This window comes from Anopheles stephensi, chromosome 3, assembly GCF_013141755.1.
Source record: "Anopheles stephensi strain Indian chromosome 3, UCI_ANSTEP_V1.0, whole genome shotgun sequence".
In the NCBI taxonomy this organism is placed as follows: Eukaryota; Metazoa; Arthropoda; class Insecta; order Diptera; family Culicidae; genus Anopheles; species Anopheles stephensi.
Genome location: NC_050203.1, coordinates 81,005,669 through 81,023,077, shown reverse-complemented (window position 1 = coordinate 81,023,077; position 17,409 = coordinate 81,005,669). Strand labels below are relative to the sequence as shown.

Here is a 17,409-nt window from a genome sequence, read left to right as displayed (position 1 = left end):
CCACCGTATTGCATTGCAGATGTTGCTGCTATTTCCCAATCCTAACGGTCACACAAGCGAAAGAAAAAAAACCGAATGCATTTTCCACACCGACCAGAGTGTGTGTGTTTCCCATGCAAAAGGAACTTGTTCAATTTCCTACGCGTGCGTGTACAAACAAACGCACGTTATCAATCATACCGCCCTGACGGTGGCGTCTGTTATCGGTCGGATTTAACCAGCGACTCAACCTCGTTTTTCCCTTGTTTTTCCTCTCGAATGCTTGCGGTTGCATTGTTTTGCGGTGCACGTCCGTAAACAGCAAAGAGAAGTGTTAATTAGGATAAAGACCGGGAGAAGCAAGAGCACTTCCTCTTCGCATGATCGCATCATATTTGTGTGTTTTTCTGTTGCACTTGATCTTACTGCAGCACGCTTCTTCTTTGGATTTTCCTTCTTTTTTACTTCAATTCAATTATGTACCGCACGAATTAACGACCGAATCGTAATTTACATTTTAAATCAATACACTTATAAAACTTTAAATCAATTTACTACTACCACTAAAACGTCGAAACCAGTCACGATACCAAATGCAGCAAAAGCACATTAAAAATCGGCATTGGAAGCATTGCATTTTCATTTCCAATGTTTTTCCTCGCAACGCTCGAAACCGCATCATCCCGCCGCCACCCATTCAATTAAATCGTAAAAACAGCAGCAAGTGCACTAACCAGCCTCCCGGGAACGGATGAACTTAAAATCACAACCAGACGTAAACAAGCACTAGCTCATATTCACACATGCAAACACACACACACACACGCTCCAAGCACGACTAATAATTGTTTCAATTAGTTTGCCATATAATTTGATACGTTATGGGATACCTTCATTACCCTCTTTCAACCTCCACCCCGGTAGATGCACGCCCCAGTGGTGGTTGTTTTGTTTTTCCTTCCGTTTTTTTTTTTTTGGTATTTGTTGCAAATTTTCTCTCTCGGTGCTCATACGCAGGGCGCCACGCAAACACACGGGAGACGACGATTGTTGCATACGTAGCGGCGGTGTGTGAGCCGGCCAAAGAACAGGGAATAATTAAAATAGCATCGCAAATTAAAATACTACCCGACCAGAGTGGATCAAACACTGGCCACCCTCCAGAAGGAGGGGGGAGTGGGGTGGGGGTGCGTTGCCTTATGAAAACAAATAAACAAACAGTTAACCGTGGGGTAGTGAGGGTGCGGCGATTCAGGGAGGAGAAAAGGGTGGTTGCTATTTCAGCAAACAACAGGGGCGTGCGAGCGATACACAAACAGCCGCTTTGTTATTTTTTGTGTTTTTCAAAGTCACCACCCAAGTCACGGAGTTCTTTTTCTTTCATATGTGATGGGGTGCAAAATAAAAAGGGCAATAAATAGCATATTGCATTGATTTCAAATCCAAAACACGAACCGGCGCGCCATGCCGCCGAAGAAAGAGAGAGAGAACGATGAGATAGTCCGTTGAAGAAGATAAGACTAAATTGATTATGAATGAATGCATCAATTGCACCACATTACCGATTGCATTGCAAATCGAAATTAGTGTCATGCTTTTTGTTTTTTAATGCACATGCAGTGGTCTATTTTTAAGAAGATTTGAAGGGATGTTTTGCAGAACTAGCGAAATCGGAAACAAAACAAGCGTAATGTGTAACGAGAGTGATAGGAAGAAGCAAATTAATCATGCCGATCGATCGAACTCTAACGAAAAACTCTCTAACCAACCATGTCAATGGAAAAGATCTCAAAATTGCTACATGAGATAACCTCCTGACAGCCCAAACAAATTAACGATCACAATAAATTCTCACAGTCTTCTTCTTCTTCTTTATTGGCACTAAAACCTCGAGAGGTCTCGGCCTGCCATTTCTGGCTTTCTGTGACTTGGTTTTACCCGTAGCAAAGTAGTCAGCCCTGCGCACGGGGAGGCGGTCTGGCTGGGATTTGAACACCGGTCCTGTCGTGTGAAGACCGGTGCCGTTATCGCCTCGACCACCGGACCGCCCCAAATTAAACAGTAGTAATTGGTAAACTCTCTCGATTTAACTTCATTTTTTTAAATATTATTTCAGCTGGTTTGAAATATTTCTAAATTTTGCATTTGTTGCAAATTTTAATATAAAAATTTACAACATTATATGATGTGTTATTTTACTACATTTGAGGTCTTGTGTCCTGTCCATTAAGAGAAAGAAATCAGAACTGAAATGGTTACTACTACTACAAAAGTCACAACAATAAATCTCTCCAATGTAAGTACAAATGTCAAGCACAATGTAGAGCTGATCGAAAACAATCTTCTTTGGACAATGTCAATCTTTGGATAAAATTTTTGTTGACAACGTGATGAGAGAATCCCTTGAAAGGTCTGGGCCTGCCACTTCTGTGGCTGTCAGTCCTGTGTACGGGAAGGCGGTCTGGATAGGATTTGAGCCCCGGAGCTGCCGAGAGAATACTAAGCATTGAATATTTTGCCAAAATTGGCTACTTGCTCACATGAGTTTCAGATAAGCTTTGGCAGTACAAAACGTTAAAGTTCTGCTCAAGTCTTAAGCCCTCTATCTTGTCTTAAGTTCAGCTAAAAAGACTGCATGAAATATCGTTTGTCTTTTTGGAGAGTTTTTCTCTAACAATCGAGCCCGGCAACAGGTGTGAATGTGTCAACTCATTCGAATAATTTGCCAATAATATTTTACATCCCTATGATTATGATTATGATCATTCAAATGTATTATAAATGTAAATAAGATGCCTCCTAAAATTGTAAACGAATATTCATCTTTATAGCACAATTCCCACCATGCCGCACCATCTTCTACACCCACAACCATCTATAAAAATGCAAGAGAAATTCCTTCCCGTGTTTTTCATTTCCATCCCACTGAAAAACAGGAAAGAAAACCTAGTACAAATGGAATGTCAGTCCACTGGATGGGGGGGGCGGGAAAAAAACCCGGGCCCTAGCAGCAAAACGTACTGAGCGCGATCTTACCACCCAAGAACCCATGGTAGAAACAGTTCATTTGCTTGGGGTAAGTATTTTTCGCCTTCTGTTTTTTTAGTTCTGTTTTATTTTACTTCACCACCACACGCCAACGCGAAGGCGATTTGTGTTCATGATTGGTTTCGATTGATGGCTGGTACCTACTAACAAGGAAATGAGCAAAACCTTCCTTCCGAAACCCCAGCCAGCCCCTCCCCCGCTGCTCACCAGGGATGCAGAAGACGGATGAAGGCAAGCGGCTGAAGCAGCTTAATTGATTTGCATCAGCGTTGCATCGATGGTGGTCGTTAAACCTTGGAGGATTGCCGATTTATGGCTGGTTTCCCATCGGGCCGGGCCGGACCGGTGGACGGGACCAAGAATGGAATGCACAAGCAATCGTAATCGTAATTGGTTTGAGATTAATTAGACGCTATTAGTATTAATCTTCCAAACGACCCACTCGCAAAGCGAACGGTCCTGCCGGGCGGAGAAGAAAGTAGAGCTTGGCGTTATTTATAGGAGAAATTCTTTACTTTGTACTCATTTGTGAAGCAAAAAATTAATTTACAAAAAAAAAGTCAAGTGATGCAACGCAAAATTTTAAAACAAATTAAGCTGTTAAATATACCAAAAAAGATTAATTTACACATCAAAATTCAACACCTACTCACCTCGATTTGAGTATGGTAAGGAGAAAGAATGATTTATTCGCTAAACGTACACTCTCAGACAATCCAACCAATTTGTCATACTTCTTGTCTTCGAGACAAGTGGAAGTGATCCTTGAACATATGCCCACAACAAACTTGCCTGGACGGGTCGGAGCGGATTACCTTCGAATGTGATGACTTTCGCATGCGTACATTGTATGCGAGGTGGTAGAAAATATGACAAAATATTACACCACTCACCACTCAGCTTGAACCACCACCAAAACCAATGGAATCTAATTTAATGAAAAGTAAATGTTTAAAATAATCACTTTCCAATTATTATAAACCCGGTGAACGATGGGGTTAGTTAGTGCGAAGAAGTGAAAGAGAGAGAGAGTCCCCGGGGAAAGAATAATTCACCACACCGTGTAATCCATCATCTTTGCGCAGACTTTGCGCAAACATTGTGGCGACCCCAATTCGTTGTCGTTGTCGTCGTTTGTCGTCGTTGTACCGTTTTCAAGGTGCATAAACAATCCATCACCCTCCACGAAGATATTGACGACCGAAATGACGTGTTCAATATCTTCTACCGGGGTTCAAAAACCGTCGGTAGGTGTCGCAAACCGTGTGGAGCGCCGGGAAGAAACTCTGTCTGGGAATGGGATTAATGGGTAAGTTAGTCAGCGGGAGGATTGAACTATAATAAAAATTATAGCGACCCTAAGAGTTGGTTAAAACAAGTGATATGGAGTAGAGTAGAGTATCCAAGCTACTAGAGCTTTGATAAATTAATATCTTCTTGACGTAAAGATCTTCTTGACGTTTGTGGCTACAAGAACTTCAAAAGCTAGACTCTGAAGCTTTAGAATGCAGATCCATCCGCTAGAATTTTGCCAAGTTGTCAGGGACTTTTTTATACCAAGCGATACTATAAAATAGTATAATAGTAGCTCACATACTAGGTGATGCTATAAATAATATTACACATTTAATAGTATCAATTAAATAAAACAAATGTAATGATGGCACGTGAAATTGAAGTGTAGTTAAGGTAGTTTTGGATGTTGAAGATAATGGCAAGATTTTAATAAAAATAAATTAATCAAAATAATAATATTTTTTCAAGTTTGTAGTATTAATAGGAAAGAGTAGTGGGACATCTACTGAATCTATAGATAACATATTATGGAACTTTTTATTGCAAATGGTCTACTATACATGGCGGAAAAGCTTAGATACTTATAAGTGCGCTAAGTCATATAACAATAATAATGCAAACAGTTAATTAGAGATAATTAAACAAAAAAAATGTTGAGAAACATGCACTCTTGTTGAAGTTTCTTGTATTAATAAGGAATAACTGAAAACTGAGCTGCATCCCCACCAAAAAAATCGTCAGAAAAATATATTAAAACTTTTCATAGAAAATGATCCCACACAAAAAGTCAAAAGTAGTTTATCTTATTATAAAAAAAAAAACATATCGAACACAAAATTATCAAAGTGCCTCTTCACAATCAACAAGTTGATGTACTCAGCTAGGCAAATATGTTTTACCTATATAAAACAAATGTACAAAGCTTGAAGAACTCGTTCCTCTAAAAAAAAAAAACATAATTTCAATAAAGATCATTATTCACCCGAATACCTTAACGCTGGGAACAGACTCTCATCCATCTCACAACTGTAGCAACCCGTCTCGTCTCGCGTCTAACGCAACGCGCACAGACAAAACATGTTGAAAGGCACACACCACATTTTCCTATTACCATCAGCAGCAGCAACCAGACCAAACCCGCTTCCCTGCCCGCCGTCGCAGAATTCAGCTGCAGCCGAACAGTCTGCGCGCATAGCTCGACACCGTCTACATAACTAATGTAGACCTCGGAAAGCCGGTCTAGGCGCGATCGTCGCAAGCCGGACGTGTAGAAGCCGCGCCACAAGCTAGACGAACGGCAAAGACAACGGCAACGGAGCTAAAGACTGAGACCGTCGAGACGCTTCGAGCGTCGACCAGCCACAAGAAGACAGACAAACAAACCCCCCGCCCTAACGCAAAGGGGTGTTGTATACATGCAGACCGGGACCAGACAGCTGCTGCCGTCTGCCCAAAAACCTGTTTCCCATTTAGACGATCAACAACCCTCCCCCGGCTTTTTCTCTCCAGTCGCGTCTGTCTGTTCATATAGCGATCACTTTCTACACACACACACACATACACATCCGCCCCGAAAAACCTGAACCTGAACGGCCCAACTTCTTGCAGGCATTTGCATTTTTTGGCTGCGACGATTTCGATCGATTTATGAACTAGACGACCGGCACGCTGCCTTATGCATGGCGATGCGTGCGACAACCCATGCCCAACTCGCCGTCCGTCGGAAAGAGGGGAAATAAAATACCGTCGGAATTTGTGTACGCAGCGCGAAAAAGTGCAGCAGACGTTAACACCATGGGAAAGTTGTTGTGGGCAATTTCAGGTCAATTAAAGCATGATCAAGCGTATTTCGAGAGTCCTCAGAATTTGGACCTTCCGTTGTGAGAGTATTATAGGTTGAAGTTGATATGATCATTTGCTATTTCTTCAAAGTGATCACCAACTTTAAACCCTTGTCTGTCTCCAGCAGCAACTAGCCTGCCGCACACACATCCACAAAGAACAATTGGTCACGATCGTCTCAATTGCGTGCATGTGTTGATCGCCAGCCAACACTCCCACCGAGTAGTTAACCCGCGTCTGGAACTACTGCTATCCGGCTGCTTCCGTTTGGCAGGGCCCGCACATTGGTGGCACGTTTGCATTTACACGCACGCACATGCATCCGACACGTGCGTTCTGGTGGTGCAAGATGCAATCGATGTCTCGGTGCTCGCCCCGGTACAGATCTCCAGATAGAACGGCGTGTAGTGTATGAGCGCGGATCGCAGCAGAATCGCGTCAGAAACTGGGTCATTGCAGTTCATTCGTCCCGGGTTCGACGTTGTTTGGCTGTTTTTACTACACTCGTCTTGCCTGCACCGTCTTCTGATCATCTACTGCCGATCAGCGTGTACTACACTATTGCCATACGGGGAGAGAAAATACGAGGTGTGAAGCTGTTGTGTGAGATGAATGAGTAATTGTGCTTTTTTGCTTCTTTGATTGCTTTCCTTTCCATATTCGGCCAGCTAGCGATCGTCGTGGAGATATTTCAATGTAAATGATACTATCCTGGTTGAATGTTAACATTACCATCAGCTGATCTTCGGATCGAGCATTGTTGGGTGAGGTATCAGAACTGCAGTTCCATATTTATATTCAAATATCTGATTGTTATTATAGATGAGCTCATAGTATCTCATCTCACACAGGTCCCACCTTAAACAGAAATGGCGAATTTGGAGTGTGAAAGTCTAGTTTTAGAATAAGTCTGAAGGATTCGTCTTGAGTTGTTTGAACAATATAAAGAATTCAAAATTTCTGAGATCATGCTAAATTCTACATAAATATTGAAAGAGCTATGCATTAACTCACAATAACAAACCTAGCAAAGGTCCCACCAAAGAAATTGGAGATATTTTGGTTACTCCTGTCCTTTTCTCTATTCTGCTTTATCAATATCTATTTTCCCTGAAGAAGTTGTCTTGAAACTTTTAGAAAGGGGCAATTCTACTGATATCCCCCATCTCTAGCCATGTATGAGAATCAGAGTCGATAAGAGGATTTAGTCTAAGTCACCCCAATACTAGGAACGATTGAGCATTACGCTGCAAAAAAAAGCTGCCAACAAACATTTATGTCCCATTCCGGTGAAGAAATTTGATCACTATCAACGATTCCGCCAATATGACGTGGACTGGAAGGAAACTGGACCGCTTCACGTTCGCACATTCCTGCCAGCCTCGGAGCGGAAAGATAAGATATCGTCACCCTTATCGCGCGGGCACGCTTCTCCTACAAGCGCCGTAGCAAGAACGCACACGATCATCAACTTCGAATGTAGTAAGAGACCTATACCAAGTAGCAGAGCGAATGGATTGAATCTTTTATTTACAATCTACAGAGTTTACAGCAGCAAACAATGTAACTGTTGGAAATGCTCTTTGGACAGAAGAAAAAAAATCTGTCACTCTAAGAGGACCCCCAACGTGGTGATGTGAGCCGCCCTTGCGACTACGGTCGCAACACAATTTATTGATGACCACAGGTGGATGGGGACCGAAAATCCAAAACAGAAAACAAATGTGCATGTCACCTAATGATGGGCAACGTCAAACAATAAAACAACCACCGCCTGTCTTGACTGATTGACAGCTGAGAGTCTCAGCTCCGGCCACTGGAATCGCAACGGATCTCAACGCACGCAACACACACACACACACACACAAACGGTACCGGCCACTTCCACATTTCCATGTGGAGAAATAGATACATTGTGCGTGGTGTGCCCGGCACGGTGGACGCACAACCCGTCATCGCTAAAAATATCGTCACGACCCCACGGTCTTGGCGACGCAACGGCGGATTAGAACGGGCGTGTGAAAAGCGGAAAGATATTGGCGCGATTGGGTTGGGCAGGCAGGCAGGCAGGCAAGTGAAATCGAAACCGATTCCAATTCCGGACAGGGCCGCACACGTCTTCGATTGATTAGGAAAAGGGTGATTAGCATGGAGTCATTATTTATTTGGCGCTTCGATAAAGCGCCATTCCTTGCCAAAGGGCGGCATAACACAGAGCATTTCGGCCTGGTGGATGATGATGATGGTTGGGATTTTACATTTTATCGGTTGCTGATTATGTGAATTAGCTTATCGAATGGGCGTATGGAACGTTTGGAGCATGGTGGGTGATGTGATGTTGTTCGGAACTGGGACCTCGAATCCCGGAATCAATCGTATCGTGGCATTAGGCAGCGGGTAAAGAGCGTATCGTAAAAACATATTTTCAATCGATACAGTAAATAATGCTGGTGTAAATATTTAAACCCAATAATTACTGCCGAGCAAGCAGAACTGATCACGAATTAACCCAGGTCTGGGCATAAACTTTCGAACACTTTAGATTTAGACATGGGAAATTCGAGGCGTTGTTTATTAGCCATTAAACTTTGCACACGATAAACAATGGGATTAAAATAAGTCTTTAGGAATAGGCTATTTCACATGATTTTTTGGAACAAATCTCTAGTCAAACTTTTTACGAGAATAGAATTTATTCTTAATATCCTCCACAACATCAATATCGCAGATCACTGTTCAGGCTCATGATAACAAATTAATTTAACGAATGACTGTTTTGCATGGCGCTTGAGGTATTTGAAAACCTTTTCGGCAATAAGATCCTCCTGTACTTTAACTTATCCTTCTTCTTGGGCTCTACACACCCAGAGATTCTGGACTGTCATTACTCGCTTTTTTAAAGATCATCCTTCATAGATCTTCATTTTCTTGCTGCATGAGATATTCTGGTTTTAAGATAAGCATAATATTCCTTCTAACTATAACTACGAGAGGTCCTGCCTTGGTCTTCTTGAGTTAAGTTACCCGTAGTCGGATTTCATATCGGTCCCTTCCCAAATTACAACAGTGCTATAGAGTAGCTCCAGTTATATAGTGAGTATCAGAATACTGTAGTCCACGATAACTTCATCCCATATTTCGAATTTGTTTGGATGTTAAACGGCTAAAATGTTCCTAGTTCAGCATAAGAACTGGCTAGCCAAGGAAAAGTTTAGGATGCCTCTTTCAAGGGTTCACGACGAGATAAAAGAGATATCTTCTAGAGTCATATACAATTTTGTTTCAGTCTATGTGGTATAGACCTGAACACCGATCAATGTTCTGAGATCGCTAATATAGCGGGATTATAGCGAAGTTGTCGAGAACCTGCAATCTACATAATTAGCAACAATAATTGAACCATCCTTCGCCGATTTGATCGGAAAAAGATATCCTCAGATAATGCTCAACAAGAAAGAAATAACTCATTCTTCAAGAAACTTAAAGATCCAGTAATCGATATTAGACATTTTAAAAATCTTAAGCAATTTTTGACGCTTAATTCAAACGCCCTATAATGCTACCGATGGAATGTACCCATCCTAGATATTCAAGACAGTAAGGGATATCCTAACACCTCCGGTTTAGGCCAAAATCTCATCTGCAGCCCTCCTCAAGACGGTGATCATCACCTACCTTTGGCAAAGCTCCGATCGCTGAGACTGGGCAGCAACAGCAGGATCATGGCAGCGAACGACAGCACTGACCACTGGTGCTGGTGGTGCTGCAGACGCCGACCACTTTTCTGCCATCTTCCGCCACCCACCGACCCACCGTCGCCGGCGGCACTAATGTTCCCCATCGTCGTACCGGCACGGGTGGTGGTTGCTCTACGTTTTTCCACTTTACGATCAATCACGATCGTCGTCGTTTTCGGCCCGGTGGCGGTACTAATGCTGCCGACCTGCGTCATTGAGAATTTGCTCCGGTTGCTCACGGTTGCTGCTGGCTGCACCACAGTTTTGCCGGCGGCCATCGGCAGCGACCGGAAACGAATGGCGGCGGCGGCGAAGACGTTTCGAACTCGCGATCGCAACGGCACGGCCAATTTTTGCTCATCAGAAAAGATTAGCACTTTTATTTATTTTTATTCGCCTTCTTCGCTTGCGCCTGCTCCTGCTGCGCGCTACCCCTTTTCTACCTCCCCCGGCGGTGGGGTTTTTGTTTCCGTTTTTTTCGTGCGTTTAAGTGTAGCGAGAGCAAACTTGCTTATTGCTTCTTTTGCGATTTGTTATGCTTTTTTTTTGCACTGCACTGTTAAACACTTTTTGGATCGCACTTCCAAACAGAACACTTCTTCTTTTGTGTGGTTGCTTTTTTTTTTGGTTGGCAATTAGTAAAGCAACATCATGATCAATTTGTTGCTGGTGCGAACAACCAGCTTCCTGCGTGTTGGCACTTCTATCCAACTAATTATATTCCACTTTTTTAAACATTAAACATCACTTTTGCAACACACATTCGCACAGACTACACTCGGCACGGGGCAAATATCTTCACTGAGAGCATTAAACACACACACAATCCTACATATCTGTTAGGAATTAATGGAGGAAATAAAACATTTACACTTTTCCTTCAATTACTTCAGAAGTAAAGAAAATTGGGAAAAATACCCAAAAGTATTCAATTCACTTCCTGCAAGCTTTTGATGAGAAATTCATCTCACCAATTGGATTCTTCTCACTAGTACTAGAGACCAGCTGAATCTTCAATCGCCAGTGTTTATCACGCACAAACTTTAGAGAAGAAGCGCCACAATGTTGACTACCTTATTCTCTATTTTCCTACAAATATCTACCAAGTAAATGAATTTTACTCCCACCAAAAAAGGACAAGGAAATAAGAGTTGTGAGTTGATTACGTGGTTCTGGGTTGTGCTACGTGTCTCACATCGTAACCAAAAAAAAGCGATTTTCACGGCCCACTTCGATTAATCTTCCACTTTCGATTTACCCTCTACACGCGCGCACATACACAGATGCATGTTAAGCAGGGCAAAAATCGTTACTTAATCTTTCGTACCTTTCCTTCTCCTATGTCCTAGCAATAATTGTATTTATTAAATTTAATCTACAAACACTTTACCAAAAATATGTTCCCTATTTCTAATACACGTAAACATCTTCGCCCCCTTCAGTCGGAAAAGCGAGGTGTCCAACAAAAACGGATTGTTTGGTGGTCGTCCTCGCATTCTCGCGGGCAGCAAAACACTAACACGCCGCCATCAGGAACCAAGGCGGTTCTGTGTATCCTTCGCGCTCTTCCTTTCAGCAACACCGTGGATGCGGACGGAAGAAAACCCCCGGGAAACGTGGGGAGTCGGAAAACCCACGGAGCGCTTGTTGTTCGTCGTGCCGTGTTCCGGCACCCGAAAATTTCATTCACACCTTGCCGTTTTCGGTGTGTGTCTCCGCTGGTGCCGCACACGCACGCAGCAGCAGCAGCAACCAGCCAAAGAGGACTCAACACTAACACACATGCGCGAACCGTACGCTCTGTATCGCGGTGTATCCTTTTTTCCTTTTTTTACGGAAACGGCGTGGTGGGGGGATACCAGGTTGCTTTTCGGTTGTGTTTGTGTGTGCGTGTTTGGATGTGTTAAAACGAGGGGTGGGGAGACATAGCGAGCGCACACACGCACACTAGTAAACAAAAAGGAATAAATCGGAAAATCGGAAGCATTACAAAAATGGGGATGAAGTATCGAGCAAGGAACAAAAAAACGCCGGGTTACGGAAGTATTTTCCCATAATTAAGGTAATTGGGGTAAAGAAAAACTAAATAAAAGGAAAATGTTTCCTTTTAGGGGCACAAAAAAACTGGCTTGACCTTTTCCCCCCGGCAAAAATTGCCGCTGTTATTTACCTCGCTAAGCTTCACAAAAAGGAAAACCCCCCGTTATAGCGTACACAAACCCACACACACCGAAACCGGCGTGCACATACAGACGCGCACACAGCCACACGCTAGTGCGCGCCCAACCGTAACCCAAACAGGGGGCTAACGCACCGTAAGAAAATTATCCAAATTCATGGCGCAGCAGGAACCGGGAAACCCGGAGGGGGGGGGAGTAGTTTTTCCACCGACAAATATAAAAAACAGCAGTGCGTTTGCCCTCCACACAAACGCACACCCAAAACAGCGTAAGGGGCAAACGGGAAACGCGGAATGTCAAGTGGTATGCGTGCGTACAACATTCCATCTCTGGTGCTGCTGCTGGTCCTCTTCCTTTGCTAGTGTTTGTGGCCGTATTTTGCTGCACACAATTTCCGATTTACTTTGCCTGTTCGCCCTTTGCGATGCCGAATTCCCTTCCGAAAAAGAACAAGAAGAAGGAGCAGAGGCAGCATAGGAAAGGAAAGCGTAGAAAATTTGGTCAAGAAAATACCTTGGAGAACACAAACAACAATTAAGGGAAAATATTTCGATCTTCTATAATTAATCTTAGTAGGCTTCGAAATTTTGTAGCTAATTTATCGTAGGTTCTACTATAAGCCCAGTGGATCGAAAATCGCCATTAGAACCCTACCTCTCAACTACTTTACAATTTGGCATTTGGAAAACTGTTTTAACTTCCACCACAATAAACGACGGATAAAGAATTATCACTTTCAACACATCATCATCATCATCCATCGATGGGCAACACAAACAACACCGGGTAGAAGAGGAAATATGCAATCTTCCGCAAGATGAGCACACGCACACACTCACACGTCACGGGCACGGGTCGGTCGAAGGAAATACAACCCCTCGGCACAAAATCTTCCCCAACCCTCTGGGAATGAATTACCCCCGAAAAACGAATTCTTTAACCCGCACACACTTTTTCTCCTAAAAAACGCACACACACTCACACGAGCGCGAACAGCACACAATACGCGCACACACTGACCAGCCTCAGCTAACAATCGAACGCACCACTATCTTCACCCATATCATCATCATCAGCGGCGTTGAGCAACATTCAGATTTGCCCTCCAAATTCCGGGGGAAATCGTGCGCTCGCTCGCGGAAAAACTTGCTCCAAGTTTCCTTTAATCACCTTTCCTTGCACAACACAACACACTTTCCACCGACATTTTCCCTTGACATTTCGCGAAACGGCACAGCACCGCACGAAATAGAAGGACGTTCCTTCGCGACGAACTTTTTTTTAATGCTTCTTCCGGACCGCAAAGATGGAAACCTTCTTGCCTTTGCTTGCTGCTGCTGCTGCTGCTGCTGCTTCTGCCTTTTTTCTCTATGCTGCCATTGCTAATATGCTGGCTAATTCTGCCTTCGCTGGGTACTGTGTGTGTGGACGCGTTTTTGCACACAACACAACCTTTGCACGCACACAAACCTGCTCTTTCCGCACGAATGTTTGTTTCCTTCTGCTACCAGATCAGCCGACACGCCATCGACACACAGTCCGCAACCGCACGCAACAACGAATCGGAAAACAATAGAAAAAATGCCTCCCAATTTTAGCCGAACGGGGCGAATTTGTGTGTCCGCTGTTGTGTGTGTGTTTTTTATTTGTGCTGAGTTTTGCGTGCTTTTTTCGCTATTTTCCGTGTCGAACTGTCAGCTCATGTCAACAAGTTCGAAAACAAGCGAGAGAGCGATATGGCGTTAAAAAGAGAGGCAGATTGGTGCTGGCTTTCGAATACGATTTAACGTGTACTTTTGTATTTTTAATGCAAAACTCAGTCTTTTAATATTTTTATACATTTTCAGCTACTATATTTAGCTCATTTATTACAAAACAGTTGCAACTATGATTCAAGCAAAACGCTGAATATGCGCCACCGAGTGCAGCACTGAATCTGGCCCCATAAACCGGACGACCCACTGTCAAAGCGATCATCGAAAAAAAGAAAATAAAAAGAATCACGCGAACCCAAGAAGGAGTGGAAACAGGCAGTCGACCGTACGCTGCTCTTTGCCGGAAAGGAAAATTCGTTTTTCATTTCCTCAAACAGCGTGACTTCGTTGGTTTTTCATTTAGTGGTTCGTAAATTTTTCAACACTGTTCACCCATTCTGTGTGATTGAATGCGATTTGTCCTAGTTTTTATTCAAATTTGTTTCCCTTTGTGGTCTGTCCCTTGTAGTGTGCTTGTAGCGAAGTAAATCATCCAAGATGATGTCCTTACCGGGAACGTTCGCCTGTGACGAATACGGGCGTCCGTTTATCGTGCTCCGTGACCAGGAGAACCAGAAGCGGCTGACCGGCAACGAAGCCATCAAGGTAATAATGCTACCAGTTGTTACGAACCTTCTCCATCACGGTGATTCATCCCGTGACCGAATCTTGCTGAATCGAACATGCTTTGTGTGCAGGAAAGTGTTGTTTTTCCTGTATTTTTCCGCATGATATCGATTTTTTCTGTCTTCTGCGAGAAGCTTTTCAACTAAACTCTACGTTAGCGATCGATTTGGCTGCGAAATTCCACTTTCGGCACACAGCCGGAATAGCGGGCAAACCTAACCTCACTTTGTTTTCTCGTTCCTTCCTACGCACACAGAGTCACATCTTGGCAGCGAAGCAGATCGCCTCCATCATCCGTTCGTCGCTCGGACCGAAGGGGCTGGACAAGATGATGGTCAGCGGTGACGGTGACGTCATGGTCACGAACGACGGTGCCACCATCATGAAGGAGATGGATGTCGATCACGAAATCGGCAAGCTGATGGTGCAGCTCAGTCAATCACAGGACGATGAAATCGGTGACGGTACCACGGGTGTGGTTGTGCTGGCCGGTGCCTTACTCGAACAGGCCGAATCCCTGCTCGACCGTGGCATCCACCCGATCCGTATTGCGGATGGGTTCGAGCTGGCGGCACAGTGCGCCGTAAAGCATCTGGACACGATCGCGCAACCCTTCCCGGTGTCGCGTGACAACAAGGAACCGCTGATCCGTGTTGCGATGACCACGCTCGGCAGTAAGATCGTAAACAAGTGCCACCGGCAGATGGCGGAGATTGCGGTCGATGCCGTGCTGACGGTGGCCGATCTGGAGAAGAAGGACGTGAACTTCGAGCTGATCAAGCTGGAGTGCAAGGTGGGCGGACGGATGGAGGACACCTGTCTGGTGAAGGGTGTGGTGGTGGACAAAACGATGAGCCACTCGCAGATGCCGACCGTGCTGAAGAACGTGAAGCTGGCCATTCTCACCTGCCCGTTCGAGCCGCCGAAGCCGAAGACCAAGCATAAGCTCGATGTGACGTCCGCGGACGATTACCGCAAGCTGCGCGAGTACGAGCAGGAGAAGTTCCTGGAGATGGTGAAGCAGGTGAAGGATGCCGGTGCAACGTTGGCCATCTGCCAGTGGGGCTTCGACGATGAGGCAAACCATCTGCTGCTCCAGCAGCAGCTGCCCGCAGTTCGCTGGGTAGGTGGACCGGAAATCGAACTGATCGCCATCGCTACCGGTGGCCGGATTGTTCCCCGGTTTGAGGAACTCACTCCGGACAAGCTCGGATCGGCTGGTGTTGTGCGAGAGCTAAGCTTCGGTACGACCAAGAACAAGATGCTGGTGATTGAGGACTGCAAGAATACGCGCGCCGTTACGGTACTGATCCGTGGTGGCAACCGCATGATTACCGAGGAAGCGAAACGATCCATCCATGATGCGCTCTGCGTGGTTCGTTCGTTGATCCGTGACTCGCGCATCGTGTACGGTGGGGGTGCGGCAGAAATTAGCTGCTCACTGGCGGTGGCTCGCGAAGCCGACCAGCTGTCCACCCTGGAACAGTACGCGTTCCGTGCATTTAGTGTGGCGCTCGAGTCGATCCCGCTGGCTCTGGCAGAAAACAGTGGCCTTTCGCCGATCGAAACGCTGGCCGAGCTGAAGGCACGCCAGGGAACGGAGAACAGCTCGACGTTCGGCGTTGACTGCATGCTGACCGGCAATTCCGACATGAAGGATCATCACGTGATCGAGTCGCTGCACTCGAAGAAACAGCAGATCGTGCTCGCTACCCAGCTCGTGAAGATGATCCTGAAGATCGACGATGTGCGAACTCCGTCCGATCGTTAAGATTCGGTGCCGGTCGAGATTCCTTATGTATTTGCACATGGCGCATCCTAATGCTACACGTATGATAGGTTCTTTCATTTTGTCGCTAACACACGCAGACCATTCGGGGGGGTAGAGCTTGGAGAACAAACATCTTCCTTTCTTTTCCTCTTTTACGTTTACCTCATTTTGCATCAGTACTCTCCCCCATGGCGTTGAATCACACACTCACCTACACCGCACTAATGGATAAACGGTTGTCGATATCGATCTCCGGTATTGATGAAACGACGACGTAACACTTAAGCGCTTTCTGAATGCTCGTTTAATCAATAAACGGAAATCTTTCCATACCAACTTATTGGAGGATTTGCAACTGAGATCACGTACCGTCCTTAGTCTGCTGGAATCGCTTCCTATTGAACTTTCGGTATCACTCTTATGACATGTCCATCACACCTCTGAAGCTAGGCGAATTAAAAGTCGCGATGCCGTCCATCAAACAGTGAGTGGGAAAGTCTCAACAGGCTCTACAGTGGTAGCGTATCACGATTTCATTGGGCTCATGGCATGGTATACTGTAGCCCACTGAATAGTACTAGCAGGCCTACAGACGCATGTCTGTCGGAGGTCCTAACGCATCAAGAAGAAAAAAAATCATCTTGGCATCTTGTTAGATGAAGCCATTGGATTACGATCCTTCTTGCGGCCTACCCTAACGGACATTTTAAATATTGCCCTAGATCACATATGATATCGCAGGGCTGGAATCAATATGTGCAAAATATCCTTCCTAATGCTTGTTCACCTTTCAGAATGGCTTTTACGACTATTGAAGTTATTCCAACAATTTAGCATCGTGAATAAATTAGATTTTAGTAGAAAACACCAATAAAATTTCCAGATAATTCCTACGATGATGTCCGCATGGTCATCCGATGTGCCAACAGCTGTCATTCAACGTCATCGCGTGATCGTGCAAAAGGTTGGTTCACAATGTAAACAGAGATTAGACAAAAGCAAGAACAACCACGACGTACAAGAGCTTTTTACAAGCATTTTGTCATCATAGTCTTCTAGTTTTGGTTATGATAATAATCTTTACGGTAAATAATGGCCAATGAAATAGTAAATCTTGTCCAAATCGGTATTTTTCATCAAATAAACACATTTTCCCTTGTAAACAAACCACGAAC

General features: G+C 44.5%; 2 protein-coding genes across 10 annotated transcripts in view; one reads left to right on the top strand and one right to left on the bottom strand.

Annotated features, from left to right (window-relative positions):
• The window catches only part of LOC118513208 (TGF-beta receptor type-1), an 80,435-nt gene extending 66,658 nt beyond the window's left edge, over positions 1-13,777 (bottom strand). For 2 of the 9 annotated variants that reach the window (XM_036058715.1, XM_036058721.1), the window contains exons 1-2: positions 13,405-13,777; positions 9,841-10,738 (exon numbers count right to left, since the gene is read on the bottom strand). In XM_036058715.1, the coding sequence (XP_035914608.1) occupies positions 9,841-10,180 (340 nt within the window). In that variant the 5' untranslated portion in view covers positions 10,181-10,738; positions 13,405-13,777. The other 7 variants (XM_036058714.1, XM_036058720.1, XM_036058717.1 and 4 more) reach the window with 6 other exon arrangements.
• Positions 13,778-14,046: 269 nt separating this feature from the next.
• Positions 14,047-16,595, top strand: LOC118513210 (T-complex protein 1 subunit epsilon). The gene is made up of 3 exons (XM_036058723.1): positions 14,047-14,202; positions 14,306-14,442; positions 14,720-16,595. The coding sequence occupies exons 2-3, from the start codon at positions 14,335-14,337 to the stop codon at positions 16,232-16,234; spliced, it is 1,623 nt and encodes a 540-aa protein (XP_035914616.1). The 5' UTR covers positions 14,047-14,202; positions 14,306-14,334; the 3' UTR covers positions 16,235-16,595.
• Positions 16,596-17,409: the final 814 nt, after the last annotated feature.